This window comes from Falco peregrinus, chromosome 13 (genome assembly GCF_023634155.1).
Source record: "Falco peregrinus isolate bFalPer1 chromosome 13, bFalPer1.pri, whole genome shotgun sequence".
Lineage (NCBI taxonomy): Eukaryota > Metazoa > Chordata > Aves > Falconiformes > Falconidae > Falco > Falco peregrinus.
Genome location: NC_073733.1, coordinates 22,569,964 through 22,587,334, shown reverse-complemented (window position 1 = coordinate 22,587,334; position 17,371 = coordinate 22,569,964). Strand labels below are relative to the sequence as shown.

The 17,371-nt window shown below is 42.0% G+C and overlaps 1 protein-coding gene across 1 annotated transcript; it reads right to left on the bottom strand.

The window, feature by feature from the left end:
- Positions 1-666: 666 nt before the first annotated feature.
- On the bottom strand, positions 667-13,084 carry CHMP1B (charged multivesicular body protein 1B). The gene is made up of 8 exons (XM_055818069.1): positions 12,928-13,084; positions 10,322-10,419; positions 8,474-8,620; positions 7,753-7,821; positions 7,266-7,373; positions 6,260-6,303; positions 5,354-5,426; positions 667-4,331 (listed from the first exon to the last, which is right to left on the bottom strand). Exons 1-8 carry the CDS (start codon positions 12,941-12,943, stop codon positions 4,287-4,289), a joined length of 600 nt encoding a protein of 199 aa, XP_055674044.1. The 5' UTR covers positions 12,944-13,084; the 3' UTR covers positions 667-4,286.
- Between the last annotated feature and the right edge of the window lie 4,287 nt (positions 13,085-17,371).

Here is a 17,371-nt window from a genome sequence, read left to right as displayed (position 1 = left end):
GCAGCATGTTGCCAGGTCGTGTTTTGTGCAGCAGAGCAGCTTCCCAGCAGGGACCCAAGCACCATTCCTACCCGGATTTGATACTGCCCAGAAACAAAAGGTTCCACAGGGGAGACGGATCCTGAAACCAGCTAGTAAGTACTCTGTGAAAGTGCTCTTTGTTTTAAGAATTAAAAAAAAAATAAAATAATAATTTATGTAGGACCTACGGAAATGCAAAGCTTGAGGCTCCCTCTGCTGTTCCCAAGCGCTGATGGAAGGGGAAAGTAAAAACGGAAGGTTTTCAGCTCTGGGCAGGACAAACTCACACCCACACCATCTCCTGTCAGTTTTCCACATGACCCCTTGCTATATATAGTAAAGACAGAAGACCCTCTTAAGAGGTTTAAGCATGAGGGATACACTCCATGCCAGCCTAAATTAAAAAAAAATAAAAAATTAGATTTTAAATCATATTTCATGTTGTTATACTTAATCACTCCCTAAACTGTTACCCAAAATCCTTCTCAATAGTACCCACTGTACCTTCTTATTTTTGTCTCCATAAAGATTTAATTTCCTGATTATCTTCTCACAGGAAAACATCGGTGACACCATGACATCTGCTTGTTTATCCATGTCCTGAGACCCACCAAATAGCCATATAACATTGGAACACATCTGAAATAAGTTGTCTGTACAATTTTATTTACCACTTGCAGTTACATTTACAAATCGTCATACAAGTAAAGCAGTTTTCAAAATGAACTCTACCAGAGCTACAAAAATTATTCTCTTCTCTATACATGTCACCAGCTTCAGGATTTATTTCTGTACACAACTGCTGATTATATTCTAACAAATTTTCACTATTTTTTGGCTCTGAGGATCTCCACAAAGGCAACTTGATCACTTTATCCCATTGCAATCAAGAAAGCTAAAGTTCTTGTTCTTCTTTCCCTTCCCTTCCCTCTCCTCTCATCTGAAGCTTTTCACGGCTCTCTGTTTTGGAATTCAAACAAATGAAGACTAATGCTACCACACACTAGCAGTTTTAGTAAACAAGGTTTAATTAAAAAAAAAAAAAAAAAAAAAAGTCGACCAAAACCATCTTGCAACATTTCAAGTAATGTTTCACTTTAGATGTGCCTGCTCATAAGCATAAATATTGAAATATTATCTGGTAATAAGGTTACATAAAAGCTCATACAATTTATTTAACATGAAATGAACTTTATAAATGCATACAGTCAACTTACAAGAAACACAGCAACATAGGAGTGAGGAGCCAGAGTTGTTCAGAAAAGAGCAAATGAGAGAAAAGAGGAGACCCTCAAAGGTTACGCCAAGAGTAACCTTCAGTTTTAAGGATTTCCAAAAGGCTTGAGAAAAATACATACATATAAAATGTTAACTGCTAACACTTTCTGAATGAATGCCAGCTCTCACAAAGTGCTTCTAAAGAGCAATCATTCTCCCCAGGAGAGGGCAGGAGTCCTATACACAGAAGCAGCCAGTACAAAATCCTGCCCCCCTTAAAATACGCAGCGATTTGCAGAGTGAAGTCAGTGGAGCAAGAATTCATTGTTTCAAACATGTATTTCTTCCCCAAGTCAGCTACACCTGCCTACCTCCTTTGCATCATAATCCCGCACAGGTAACTTTAATTATGTCAGTCAAGCCATTATGTTTACTTGTTAATCCCTTAAAGAAACGATACTGGAAATCTGTTCCGGTACTGGAGCCTGCAAGCCTGGGATAAGATCGAACCATGAAACAGGCTGTATATAGCCAGTAGGATAACGAAGCTTATTTAATATTTATCTTGCAGCAACCGAACAGTCTCGTCTTTTTAAATTCTGCCAAAGCCCCAAGGCTCATGGCAAGGCAACATACTCAGAAAACCCAAGATCAGAATTGCTGTCTGCCCCCTCAAATAGTTTAAAAATGGCCAGGAACAGTCTAAAATCAGCATAATCTTTCACATTAAAATAAGCCAAACAAGGTAGCTAAAGCTGTCTAATAGCAAACACTGAAAACCTTAGCACTCTATGGTACAGCTCCATCAACAAGCAGCCATAAAGTAAACTCAGAGGCGGATTTATTCCACAACAGTAAGTTTCCAGTCCTGTAATGATATGAAGTAACTGACTACCAACAAAACACAGTAAGTTCAGCAAGGCTAAGGCACGCACACAAGCAGTTACCACAGTCGTGGGCAACCTGGCTGCATAGATACACCGTTCTGTTTTTGTTGTATTGTGCAGAAGGAGCTAAGGGGGAAAATAAAACGTAGTACATAACCCCGATCCTAAGCCGTGTTGTTAATTATTTCAAAGGATTGTACCAAGACTACAGCTGTGAGTACATGGTTTTTAAACATCTTCCAATTTCTCCTATTTACAGGAGGAACACTCAAGGTGTTTAAAAGCAAGCTGCACTGAAAATAAATGTAAACAAGTGAAAAGACCCCATGTGAAACAAATTGTAAGTTTAGGCTGCCAGTGTGGTAAGAGACAATCGCACAATATTTTAGGTTGTTTTGTGTATCTTATTTTCCTTATCTTATTTTTACAGTAGCCTTGAATACTTCAGTATGTAGCATCCTGCTAAACCTTCAAAGTGATTTAAGTAACACATTCAAAATATAGTTTGAAACCACTCCGAAATGTTTCATCATTTTTGCACGTTTTTCACTGAAAAAATCCTGCTTGACTAAAAAAAGGGAAGTATTTTTTTCCTATTTCCCTGACACTAGGGAAACGCATGTGATCTGGAACGCCAGCATATCAAGAACTAATTCCAAGTCTAGTGCTTTACACCTTCCCTCACCCCTACAAAGATAAAACATAAAAAAGTGAGCCCCAAAAGTCAGCAAGATAATTTTAACATCACTGTTTACCACAACACATCACAAGCAGTCTCAGCTACAAATTGCTAACCATTTCTTTACTTCACAACTGCAGCAGAAGTCTGAAGCTACTGAGAGCAGCCAGTAGATTCTCTTACTGTGCAGAAATATAAAGGGATCACTAAAACAAACTAGTTTATCCATACAACTGCAATATTACAAATGTTATTTCATCTGTAGAGAGCAACATTATACCTTACAAAATAAAGCGGCTGTTCTTAACCCAACATAACCCCCTCTGATCGAGCTGGCTGACACTACTCATCCACTTCTCACCTGCCATGAGATGCAGAGGAGGAAAAGCTGACCTAAGGGAGCGCCCCGGTTAGAGAAGACAGGGTCGGGACAGTGACTCATGAAGGACTGTGAAGATCTGAACCCGAGGAAGAGCACTTCTGTATTTTTTCATATATGGAAGAACACTGAGGCATGGAATATGATCACGAGACTTGTCCTTACTTATGAAAAAAGTGACTAGATTAAAAGCAAAGACAGAGTAAGAAGGAATGCAAAAAGCAGGCTTCAGTTACTTCATATAAGGCTTCTCAGCTTGAATCTATAAAAACAGATAGTACGAGTTCCCTGCTGACAAGGAACTAGATGTTACTTCGGTAGAATAGAGGTGTGAGTGGCATAACTGGCTGCACTCCAGGATACCCAGAAGAAAGCAAAATGGAGAAGCTACAGCACCTGACATTAAACAAGGAGCAAGCTGCAACACTCAACAGAATTGACAGAAGTTGAAAAATATATTTTATTCTTCCTGTATTAAAGTGATGATGCCATACAAGTTCCCAATTATATGAAACCAGCTTTTGGTGACTGATTTTTGATCTAAACCACTAATTTCAGCATGATTACCCTAGCTTTAACAGACTAAAAAGTTCAGACTGAAGTCCACTCATTTGTTTTAAGAAGCGTATTTTCCATGAAGTCCACACTGTCCACCTTTGTGCGTTCCAGGAGTTTGGCTGCGTACGAAAGTTATGTACAACAATCACCTGAACCGAATACCTCAGTTCTCCAACCATAAACAGTTCTCATAATTTAAAAAAATCACTTCATAATTTAAAATATATATCAATGACACTCTGCTTGTCTATTAGCTAGTATGTACCAACATTACTAGCTGACTTAATATCAACTTGATTTTGTGAAAAAAGCCTGCAAAAAATATATCAACTTCAAAATGTACAGAAAAGGACATTAGAGAGCTGATATTTTTGGGTTACTTAATGTATTTTAGAAAGAGTAGCAAGCTAGGAGTGGAGTACCCTATATTACAAATACTCAAATACCTAGGCCATACTGTATACGCCTCTCTAGCGTAGTGGAGGGTTAAGTTACAGAAGGGGTATTTTGAAAGCATTTACAAAGAACGGCAACTTTCTTTAACTTAAACTTGATCACGTAGGCGGGCCAGTCTCTGTGACAGCTCATCCTGCAGAATTGTAAAACACAAAGAAACCAGCGATGAGTAATATGAAAATTCATTTTTGCCAAGTTCTGCAATGGTCAAGCAATCTCATGTCCAGATGACAGGACATGCTCTCACGTACAATTCTAGCAAGATTGGCTTAAGACCTTACAAATGGCTGTACGCTGTACCAGGCGAGACCAGAGGTCCATACAGCTATCTTACCTCCCGCAGTGGATACCTAGGAAGGAGTTTCAGAACACAGCAAGCAGAGATAGGGCTGTTTGGGTTTTTCTTTAATGTATCATTTTTGCAAGTGCAAATCAGCTCTTACAGAACTGCATCCTTACTTGGATGCAGTCTTGTCTGACCAAGGCTGGCATCCAACTGAGCAGTGAGACAGTAGGTCCAACTTTTTAGGGGGTCTGGTACAAGGTGAAAATGAACTTTTCAAAGAATGTTGAATTCTCAGGGCTTCCCAAAGATTAGTCAGTTAAGATGGGGCTCCCTACAGCCTTCTCCACAAGGACTGGATGACAGAATAAAACCTGTTCTCTTTCCATTCTCTCAAACATATTCCCCTAGAATGGGGAAAGCAGCTCACCAAGACATCTGTGCAACCCTGACATCAGGGTCTGTTCATGCACAAAAAATGCTAAGCTATCCATCTACAGCAAATGTGGATTCCTTTGCACTAGTCCCATAAGACCTTTCACACACTAAAGGGGAAAAAAACCCCAAAGGCCTCGTGTATGCTATGGGAGATGGATTAAATTTGGAGTAGGTAGGAGAGTCAACTGTTTGGAACTCTAAAATAACCATGCAAAAAACAAAAACCCTGAAACATCTAAACTTTCTGGATTTACTAAGCAGACAAACATACTGTTAAAATTATTTTGATTGCAAGACTCTTAACTGCACACTATTTCTTTTGGACAGCTAAAATCTAATTACAATTGAGCAAGCCTGTTTTGACTGAGCAAAGCGTTAATTCTCATACCACATTTCTCCAGAAAACATCAGTTTCAATTGAATCCAATGTTTACCTGTTCTGCTGAGGCAACGCTTGTACCAACAGAACCTGTCTGTCCTTGAGGTAGTTCCATGTTCAGATCAAGACTAATAGGAGGAAACAAAGCAAAAAAACCGAGTCAGGCGTACATGGCTGAAGGAAGCAGCGCAGTAATTGACAAGCAGAGGAATACTGAGATGGCATGAGGCCACCAGCATCCCATGAACACTGTACTCCAGCTAGTTAAGACAACTTGATCAGTAAATTTACCAAGATGACAAGTCGTGTAACTAGCAATAGCTAAATAAATTCTGTTTAATCAGAACTAAGCAAGATTGCCGTTTAACAAAGGTGTATCGGATGTAGCGTACGTATAAACAATAGAGTTCATTCATAAAAAAAGTTTTACTGAGGTATTTATCCTCAAGCCAACAGAGCAATACTTCCAACTTATGCATCACCAAGAAAGCAAGTAAAATTCTCTGAAATATTTCAGTATACCCCCAACACTTAAACACATCATGATGACCTGCTTTGCAATGCCTAGCTTGTGAGAGCAGAGCTACAGGAAGTTTTAATGTGGTAAGGGGCAGGAGGGAAGAAAAGTGTGGAGAAACGTAGCAAGGATTGCTATACGCTAAAGCCAATCCAAGTAAACAATAAAACGCTATCCTGACACAGCAAGTAACATTGATTTTAGGCTTTTGCAAAACCACCCCTGCATCTTAACATTCACAGTGCTTTTGAGTGAAACCAGAATGAAATACTGGCAACTAAACCATTAAAAAAGCGATGTCCAGAAGTGAAAGGAAAATGGTGATTATTCTCTGCCTCCAAGGAACAGATGTATAAAACAAGGGTATCTAACCTTCAAGGTAACCAGAAAGGATTGCTGGCAGCAAAATTTATTCAAGAAATAGTCACTCCAAATTTTACCTACCCTGCTTCATCTGCCATTTCCTGTAGAAGCATATCCACTTGATTCTAGAGTAAGAAAAACAAAACTAGTTGTTGCATATTGTAGTTTACGACAACCTCTTCTGTTAAATCTTAAGAGAAATTATTTTAACAAAACTGATTTAAAGGTAAATGCCTTTTACAAACATTTTTGTGCTTCACCACCACAACACAGAAATAATGAGTAGAGGTGCTCAGCCTGTTAAAATCCTATTAATTGAAGTCTAGCTTCTGAAATAATGCTTCTAAAGAATCAAACTTATCTGTAAAAAAACCCCAAACATATACTTGAATATTTCAAGTGTTGATTATTAGCTTTGCACAACATGGAAACAAAACCATCTCCAATAGATTTGTTGGATTTGGGGTTAGGTTTGTTTATTTTATTTACAAAGTACTATGCCCAGTAAATTTCTCTCTTGACAAAACTACTGTTAGAATAGCACGTGTAGCTCCTTGTAGGATCGCACAAAGGGACAGCTGCTGGGAATTCTTAGCTATGTCAAGCATTGCTTAAAGATTTATTTCAGTAAACATGTCCATAAATTGAAAGTAGGCAATTAATAACCTTTCCATTGCATACGCTACCACTAATTTCGTAGTGACTAACGTAACTTTGTTAATAACAGTGAGTTAAAATTATTGATCTTCTCATAGCATATTCTGCCTTGATAATTAATGCTGCAGTGTCTTCTGGTTCAGAAGTTCATTAAGAACTAATCAAAACGTTGCTTATTCAGTAGGAGAGTTAAAGTTTTTAAGACATAATATAAAGCCTCCTATAAAAGTGAAATAAACTAAAATACATATATGTGATCCTCTGTACTTGTGAGTATAATTTGAAATAGTCTCTTTATCACAAAGAAGCACAAAGTGAAAAGGTTCCAGTTGCTGCTGTGTCTCAAAGTAGGCAGAAAGAGGAGAATTAGACGTTACCGTACAGCTTAGACACTTTAAAATCACCTTTTAAAAAAATTTACTGTTCTTACTTGTGGCGTTGTTAGCGTAGTAGTGTTGCTCATTGTGTCTTCCATCTGCTGTGTTTGAACATCTAGCGTTTCAAACTGATGCTCGAATTTATCCATTAGTGCAGATATCTATGAAATAATATGAATTAAATCAATGATCTGCAGATAACAGGAGAGAAACGTATCTCAACTGGCAAAAGAATCACACTACAAGGGCAAGCAGCTCTTGGAGATCAGAAGCTTGCCCCCATCCCCCTCCTCTCCCAGTGTCAACTCTGAAATGGGTGCAACACTGCAGTTCAAGCAGGTTGGTCAGTGCCCTGCCCGGTCAAGTTCTGAGCTTCTCCATTTATAAGAACTCCACAACCACACTGGGCAACCTGTTCCAGGATCTACCAACTTCACTGCAAAACCTCTTCTCTTAAATGGAATTTCCCTTTTTTAAAACTTGTGCCCATTGCCCTTTCTGCTTTTGATGTGCAGCTCCAAAAAAAGTAAGTCTATTTACCTTTTCCAAGTTCATGCTCTTCAGCGTGGCATCCATAGACTTAACTACCCCTGCCATTGACTTTGTTACCTGAAATGAGGTAAAAATATTATTAGAAAAAAAAATGAGCAGTTTCTTACCAAGATCTCCTACTCCTATCCACAGAGTTTCTACAGTATCAAGCAGTAGGGCACACGCTATTGCCATCCATAACACCACTTTTTTTAGTAGTTCCTACCACTCCAAATTCTATAAATTAACTCAAACACTTCAAATACGCATTCTGACCTATAATTCACTAAAAACTGAGGTGTACGGGGCATAACTTTTCTGGGTCTTGAAGACCTGTCAAATGTTCAGGGATGTATTTGGTATACAGATCACATGGCAGAACAAACTCTCTGGCTGAAGAGCTGTACAGCAGTACTAACATAGCTATCACAAGTCCTATGTCATGACTTTATTTGGAAAGGGAGCAACATCTTTGCAAAATAATCTTACATATAACCAGTAAAACACACTGTATCTGAAGGAGCACCAGTAATAACAGCTAACAGAAGCTACTAGCTACAAAACATAGTGGACAGCAATCTACTTCTAGCAGCAGTTGCCAGGGGGATTCCAGTACTATTAGCTACATCTGAACCAAAACTGAAACTTTTCAGCTCATTATAGATACAATTAAGTCACTTCTAAAATCAGAGGTCTCATCCTTGCAACAGATCTGTGAAAACAGGCTTACCTTGCCCATTGTCACCGCGGTCTGAACTCTTGCTGCTACAGCATCTACCCTGGCACTCATCCGCAAGAAATTGATGGCTTGATTCTTCTGGCGGATTGCATTTTCTGCGTGTATTCGTGCAACTTCCATGTTACCCTTCTGAATTGCCTGTTGAAAAAAAGAAGGAAAAGAGAAAGCATTTTAACCCTCCCTGCTCTTGTAAACATGATTTCTGAATAGCCTATTTCATTTTTTAAATAAGTATCAATTCATCACAGTATCTTTTCTGCTGAGAGACAAAACCGCTCCCTCCTCCCCAATAGTCCTCAAGCTTTTTCAAGATGTGAACCCCTAACTTCTTTCCAAGGAAGGTATCTAACATACACCTCAAGTAGCAGGTTTTACAGAGCTACAGAAACATAATTTTCTCATTCCTAAAAGTTTCCTGTATCAAGACAAAAACACAGATACCGTCAGTATGGTTGTATCTCAGGGACAAAAACAAAAGTCAACTAAATTTAGTCTCCCTCTTCACTACTTCAAGGACTCAAGAACTATTTTGAAGTTCCTCTTCATAAGCCTGTGGTGGTTTGACCCTGACTGAATGCCAGGTGCCCACCAAAGTTGCTCTGTCACTCCCCTCCTCAATCAGACAGGGGAGAGAAAACATAACAAAAGGCTCATGGGTTGAGATAAGGACAGGGAGATCACTAAGCCATTACGGTCACATGCAAAACAGACTTGACTTGGGGAAATCAGTGTAATTTGTTACCACTGAAATCAGAAAAAAACCCAACTTCCCCCCCATCCCTCCCTTCTTCACAGGCTTAACTTGAATTCCTCATTTCTCTATGTCACCCTGTGCTGCTTGTGGGGAGGAACAGGGAATGGGGGTTACAGTCAGTACATCACATGTGGTTTCTGCTGCTTCTTCCTCCTCACCCTCTTCCCCTGCTGCAGCGTGGGGCCCCTCCCACAGGAGACGGTTCTCCATGAACTTCTCCAACATGAGTCCTTCCCATGGGCTGCAATTCTTCATGAACTGTTCTAGTGTGGGTCCCTCGCAGGGCCACAGGTCCTGGCAGGAAACCTGTTCCAGCATGGGCCTCCCACAGGTCACAGCCTCCTTTGGGCATCCACCTGCTCTGGCATGGGGTCCACTGTTACCTCCACGGGCTGAGGGGGACAGCCTGCCTCACCATGGTCTTCTCCAGAGGCTGCAGGGAAACCTCTGCCCTGGTACCTGGGACACCGCCTCCTCATCCTTCCTCACTGACCTTGGTGTCTGCAGAGCTGTTGCTCACACACGCTCACTCCTCCCTCTCACTGGCACAGTTGGTCGTGTGTGTGTGTGTGTGTCCCACATTTCTTAATACACTATCACAGAGGTGCTATCACCATCCCTGATGGGCTCAGCCTTGGCCAGCAGCCGGTCCATCTTGGAGCCAGCTGGCACGGGCTCCATCAGACATGGGGGATGCTTCTGGCGTCTTCTCACAGAAGCTACCCCTGTAGCCCCCCCACTACCAAAACCCTGCCATGCAAAGCCACTACAAAGTCCTTTTAACACAAGAAGATAAACATCAACATTAAATATTTTTAACTTTAAGGAAAAAAGTCCAACAAAATCCATGCAAGACAATCTTCTCAGGAAGCAAACACCTTAAGTTGTACAAGAAGATACACAAGAATGTATCCTCACATTTATTAATAAGTACGGGAAGATTTATAAGTCGTATATTTTAAATCACAAGCATCTACCACAGTAATATTAGCATGTGTACTAGGAAAATGGTAAAAACACCACATAGTTTCCTGATACAGTATGTAAACAACAGATATAAAGAGCTTGTTTCACACACTGCTTACCTTCTTAATTTTCGCTTTCTCAGCTTTTTCTTCTTTGTCACATTTTTTTGAGTTTCTGTTGAGTTCCTTTGCAGCAAACTTCAAATTAAAGAGGTGTTCTGCAGCACGCATTAAGGGTTCAGGAACACGATCAATCCTTTCATTGCAGTATTTTGCCCTCTGTTTGAGGTGCTATCAGACCTAGCGTATACTGTGTTTCTCTGTTAGTGCTGTTAAAACTTGGACAATGTTATTTAAGTCAGCCCTTGAATGTCACACAATAAGATCTACCAAGCTGCTTTACAATTACAATGCTATTTATTATCTGGGTTCTAAAACATAAGGCCACAAAAAATAAGTTCAGATCCCAAGCTCGCTAAACTTAGCATCAAACCTATTTCAGACTGATAAATACAGCAAACCAAACATCCTCTAAGAGGAACTGAAAGTCTTACTCTGCCAGCTACTTTCACTCACACATCCAGAGTCCTCAGCTCTCAGTGAAATGGAAATGCAGTTTACTGGCCTACCTGAAACCTCTCCATCTAAAAAACCAAAAAAACCCAGCCACTGAGGAACAAGACAAATTAACAGTGTCACAGCAAACTGCCTTGGCTGACCATGCCCAGGTACAAACCAGGAGGCAAGGCTGCCCTTTCAAGCCACAGCACGATCTCAGGCTTAAATTGCTCATGCAGCTCCTTTACAGAGCAGCCTCCCAGCCCTGGGTCATGTGAGCGATTCTGGGGTCCCCAACAGCTCTATCATCTGACTTCTCGGGAAAGAATACTTAAGTCAGCAAGATAACCTTTTCTGTTTAGAAAGCTCTAGGTCCTGCTTAAGCTGAAAACTCTAAGACAACAGTAGAACAAGCCTTCATAGTGGCTTAGAATGACTGCATTGAAGTGTTACTGACAGAGAATAAAGTGTATGTTGTAAAAATAACAATTAAAACCCCATACTCTTAAAATACTGTTGATGAAAGCTTCCAAATAGTATCAGTCTTTCTCAAACAAAATGGAAGTACAAAGCTTTATAGGCTTCTTTCATGCCACCTTTTGATATCTCAAGAGGAAGATGCAGCAAGTACTAAGATGCTTAACAGTTAAGTGGAAGCACATAAAGCTAAACATTCTGAGGTACTTGAGGTTTCTTTAATATTTCAAGTATATAAATTATTCCAGAATTGCCTTCTTCCTTTCAAGTCCAGCCATGCATCTTACAGCTCTGACAGCAACCTGAAGACATTAGGAAGTCTGCTGATATATTAGTTACCCTATTAACACCACAAGCAAGCCACAAAAAGGTAACAGCTGTGCCTATATCTAGGGTATCTATTACGGTAGCTACCAGTAACACAAAGATTGCTGCTTGTATTTGTATTTTTTTGCTTTAAAACCTAGGTCACCATCCCTTTCACAGCAGCAGTAAGTGTACTGCACTGAGCCACAGATTAGGCAATTTACCAAACAGGAAAATACCTTTAGGTTGTTCATTCAGGTATGCTTCAGGTCAGAGATCAGAACCGCCAGGTAAAATATGACATCACCTGTTTACACTGATTGCACTGAAGCAGCATTTCAAAGCAGCTTATTTTGAAATAACTTCCTCAGCTACTCACTTAGGGCATTTACCTTTGAAATTAGAATAGCTCACCCATCCCTGATGAACACATACTTGCTCCTCCCTTGAAGTGTCTTTCTCAATGTGCCACAACCCAAGTGAAACCGACCTTCCACCATTAGCTGTGACTCGCAGTCAGCTGCTCCAGCCCCTGGTCAGTCCCTTCCATAACCAGCTACACCGAGCACTGCCAGCATGCTTCAACCCCACCAAAACCTCTACAGTCTTTAAGGCTTTTTTGCCCCTGTGTGTTAAGACAGTTTTATATAGCAAGAAAGTTTAATTTTGTCCAGAATGGGTTTCCCTACGTGCAACTTCTTTTCAACACCAGGAAACACAGCCAGGTTTGTCCAGCTGGCCGCGGTCACTGTTTGGGGGGACAGCTGAGTTAGCACTGCCGACATCACCCCAGCCTTGCGCAGCATACCCCCGCGGCACAGCCTGCACTGCCCTACACTGTACATTGCTTTTTCTGCCTCGGGCACTGGGCCGTCCCCCCGTGGAGCACAGCTCTGGGAGAGACGAGAGACCACCTTCCCCCTCCTCGCCCCCCACAAGGTTAGAAAGAAGCACTGGCACTCCCGCCCCCTCCTCCACCCGCCGGGCGGGCGACCCCCGACTCAGAAAGCACAGCTCCTCTCTGCTTCACGCCCACCCTCAGCCCCCAGTCCCCGAGAAGCCCCTTCCAATCAAGGCCCGCGGCCCAGCAACCACCCACCGCCGCGGCGAGGGCCGGGCCTCGCCCCCTCCCCTCCCGGCGGCTCAGGGCTCCTCCCCGGGCGGGGCGGCCTCGCCCGGCCCCGGATCGCCGGCTCCCGGCTGGGCCCGGCCGGAGCCCCGGCCTCGCCCCGCGCCCAGCCCCGGGCCGCCCAGCCCCGGCGGGCCGCCAGCACCCACCGGCAGCGGCCGCACCCGCGCCACCGCCCACCGCGGGGGCCCCGCGCCGCCCCCCACTCCCCCCTCGCGGCGGGGGCGCACGGCCGAGACCCGCGCCCCGAGGATACTCTCCATGTTGGACATGGCGGCGGGCGGCTCCGCGGCGCTGGGCCCGGCGGAGGGGCGCGGGGCGGCGGGGCGCTCTCCCCCCTCGCTCGGCTCGGTGGCGGCTCCGGGCTTCCGGCTACCGCGCCCCGCCACGCGCAGCCGCCGTGGGGCGGGGGCGCGCATGCGCGCGGCGCGGCTGTCAGGCGCGCGGCGGGGGCGGGGCAGGAGCGCGGCGATTGGTCCCCCCAGGGCGGGGCGGGGCGGGGCGCGCAGCCTGAGGCACCCGGCCCGCCGCCGTTGCGAGCCCCGGGAGGGGCTGGGCTGTGCAGCTGCGGGCCTGGAGGGGCTCGGCCGCCTGAGGGACCGGGGGGGAAGACTAGCCCGTGCTCAGCAGCGGGCCCGGCAGCCCCCGGGGCCTCGGCAGCGGGGAAGCGGCTGCTGGAAGCACCAGTACATAGAAACGGTTCCTCTGGCAGCGGTTCTAGCTCTTGTCTGTCGATTTATAAAGACATTAAGAGCAGAAGAGTTTGCTTTGTAATGTCTGAGTGCCACTGAATGTGTATCAGGAGCGACCACGGAAGCTTCAGTGTGTCATTCATGCACTGAACAGAGTGAGATGGTAGCAGTGGTTAAGGAAGAAATGCAAAGGGTGTTAGTACCTTTTGAGGAGAAATACAAAAAGTCCTCAATCTGACAGCGAGAAATCTCTTGTATAACATCAAACTGCTCACGTGTGCATCTGCGTGATCTTTAATGCCAGTCGAATGTCAGGGCGCACACGCTAAGCCAAAGCAGCGCTGCGGCGGCCTGGGGCGCGCTGTGAGGGCGGCACAGGCCTCCTGGGTTTGCCCTTCGATAGGAACAGGCAGCTCAGAACCTTTGTTTTATTTGCGAAATCAGATTTCTCCACGTGCATCATGGCACATAAATCTGCACTGAATTTCATCTGCCTTTCGTTTTCAGGCAGGCATTCGCTGTCTGTGGTCCTCCACCATCCGCTCTCACCTTTCGACCAAGAACATACTGACGTGAGCAGTTTGCCGCCTTGCAGTTCTTTCCCAGTTTAAATAACATCCTCACCAAATACGGCCTAAACCAAAATGAAATGGGATACCTGTTCTGAGGAGATGCACTTTAAAGCCCTGGTCCTGTAGACCCTTACGTACAGGCATAATGATAGGTGCTCTGTAGGTGCTAATAAACCATCTCCTTGTGTGTAACTGAGGAGTGAGGATCTCACTAGTGAGAATTTGACCTCAAGGTTTGAAAATACTGGCTAAATATTTGTTAAAGAATCAGGATTATATTTATTTGTTTGGAGAAGATGAAAAAGTTTATTAAATATGCCTTCTCCATGAAAAAATAATCAGCTAAAAAATGCTGATTTGATATTTCCAGTTAGGTTCTGATACAAAAATGCTATATGCCAAGTTTCAGAATAGCTCAGAATATTTTTATTTATATCAAAAGAGATTCAATATAAATTAATTTTATGTTATTATTACAGAATTACAAAATAAACAAAGTATATGACCGCACCAAGAGGGCAGGGAAGCATGTTATACCAGTATTTTTTTCTACCTGTTGCTAAGCATGTATCTTTAGCTCACCAAACCTGAAAATGTATTTAACCTTCTGTAAACAAACCTTCAAACAAACTAAGAGAGCAATGGGACTAATTCAGAAGTTTTAAAATAAATATTCATTTGCTGCACAGTACTATAGTTTATGTTACTGCACTTTTTGGCTGAAGTTAGGTTGCTATACATATGTCATACACGTATCTATTTGTATCTATACGTGTACACACACACATGCAATCTTGATATATGTAGGGCAAGGATAACACAGTATTGGCCTTACCTATGATTAATTTATAGGCCTTACCTATAATTTATTTATACTTTCATTTTAAAATTCCGTTCCGTTTTTACATTATCTCTTTCTCAGGTTATGGTGTTAAGTTTCATTTCAAATATAGTGAAATATAATACTGTAATACTTTTTTAGTGATAATAAATTTTAAGCGTGACAAGCAAGTAAAAAAATTCTGATGCACTGAGGAAAGCGTTGAAAACTTGTAACATCAGATTTTTCTGTTGCTACTCTGTCTTGTCTTCCAATAGCAAAGGAAACTAGTGGAATTACTTTTCAAAGGAAGCAGAATGTTATTCCATGAAGCCAATTACATGAATCGTTTATAAACCCCACGCAATATTTCTATAAATTCTGCGTCCTTCCACTGAATTCCTTGCAGGTGTGTCCTACCTGCAGTTGTAGGCTATTCTGGGATAGTGCAGTCTCTGCTCTTCCCTTTGAGGCTGAACAGAACAGAGCTAGACTAAACTGCAGAATTTTAGTACATTGAGAAAAAGAGAAATAACCTGAAAAAATATACCAATTTAATACCCACTGGAGTCACTAGAAGAACTTTCACAGGCTTGCAGTTAGTGCAAATGTTGACAGGAACAAGGTTAATGTTCTGAAGAAGAGAGACCTTGATCTTCTTCAGAGCACCAAGCATGACCTGTATAAAGCCTTAGTATGAGCATTTGATATCAAACTGTGATTTTGTCATATTTATCAAAAAAATCCAAAATTCTGCAGTTTATTGCATGTAATTTACTATATTGAAATAAAAGATACCCCACTAAGCATGCAGCGTTTCTCTTTAGGTCACTTGGAGCACAAGGATCAGATGTTGAGTTGTGTTTGCTGTTGAATTGCTGGAGATGTTACTTTGTAAGATCGTGACAGTCTGCTTTAATAAGTGGTGATTCCGCCAGCAAGTTAAATTATTTTCTTGAGTCACCTTGCTGAGTCACTCTGGTATCCTGGGATGCAAGTTTTTTCCTGATGGTGTATCTTTCAGACAGAAGTTGTTAACTTTAAGTGCTGCGATGTCTAATTGGTACAAGATTGAGAGTCTGAACCAATAATTTTGAAAGAACTAAGGAAGACTCTCATTTATTGTATCATGTGTTAACAACAGTGTAAATTCATACACAGCTCTCTTCTAAGACAAAGGCTCCCACCCAAACCCCACCTCTCCAAAAAAGAAAGAACGAAATGACAGCAGTGTCCATCATGTCTAATAAACTGTTCAACACCCAGAAAAGACTGCAAAAATAAGATCTTCTGCCTTTGAATTCACTGTGACACAGAACATAATTATAGGAACAGAACTTCCAAAAATAAAGTTCACAAGCACGTCATTAGCTGAAGGGCTTTGTCACCCTTCAAATCACTTTTAAGAGAATGTATTTCTGATTGCCTCCAGCTTTTAATAAAATAACTATTTTTAACAGGATTAAGTAAAATGAAGACTTTTAGTAAAAAGTTATACATCCTAGTTAGATACAAAATACAGTTTATGTGTTTTAAGATGCATTTTTTTTTCCCATTGCCTTCATTTCTTTAGATAAACAGGCCTAGATTCTCACCTGCTGGCATTCCAAACAGCCTGTCAGCCATTTACAGCGGCGGAGGATTTGGGCTCTGATCTTCTATGATACTAAAAGACCTTTTGAGTCAATCATTTATTAACTTCCAGCTAACCATAAAGTAAATCTGCATGTCTGTCACTGCATGAAAGAACACTGGGGTAGTTAATAATCCTCTCCCTATCATTCCCAGAAGCGCAGCTGCCATCACTGCTGTTTGACTCTCATCTCATCTGACAGCGGCAAATGAGAAAAAATCAGCTATCTGATGATTGAAAGTGATAGTTTTGCCATCCGACATCTGATAAGTGTCATAAGCTTAATTTCTGGTAATACTTGACTTATTCAAAATTGACAGCTGCTCAATCTAAAAGCTAAAAGTATTGTTATTCGTATCGACTATGTTCTGCTCCCCAAGTTCAAACCCCAAACTTTTTCATGATCAGACTTTGCTTGCTACAGGGTAAATGTAACGATGGTTCTCAGAGTTAAACGCACCATATTGTAGAGGAGTACAGCTTGCAGTTAGACTTAGGCCAAGGTATTTTTCCCTTCAAGACCTGCTTTTCCACAGAGGGTTTTAGGTTTCATTCATTGTTTACTGTAGATGAAATAAACTATCTGATTGGGTTTATTTTTTCTTTAACAAATCTTTCTAGCTAATATAACTGGATTAAACTCGCTAAAACCTGAAGAACATTCTTGTTCATTTATTTACTGATTCGCTTTGCGTGCCATGAGCCTTCAGAATAGGGAAGTGACTACATTTTTCAAATGGAATGTATAAAACTTTATAGGTACAACAGTCCTTGTTAAGGCAAAGTCAGTTTGTTAGACAAATAGGTAATAAGATTCTGATTTTTCTTCCAAACTGAGCATGGTCTTTGGGCTGGTAATTGGAAGCTGCTAGAAGCGGTGAAAACTGGACAGTGCTAAGAAGGTTGATCTTCATTACTTTTGTCAGGAGGCTTTCTTCGGATGCCAGAATGCTTTGGAAAAAATGCTGATTTATTAATTCAGA

What these genes read in the sequence shown, in the direction of transcription:
- CHMP1B (XM_055818069.1), bottom strand. An exon ending in AGAGCATGAACTTGGAAAAG is followed by an intron (nt 7,374 to 7,752) that starts GTAAATAGACTT and finishes ATTATTTCATAG; the next exon opens with ATATCTGCACTAATGGATAA. An exon ending in GAAATGGCAGATGAAGCAGG is followed by an intron (nt 5,427 to 6,259) that starts GTAGGTAAAATT and finishes TCCTCCTATTAG; the next exon opens with TCTTGATCTGAACATGGAAC.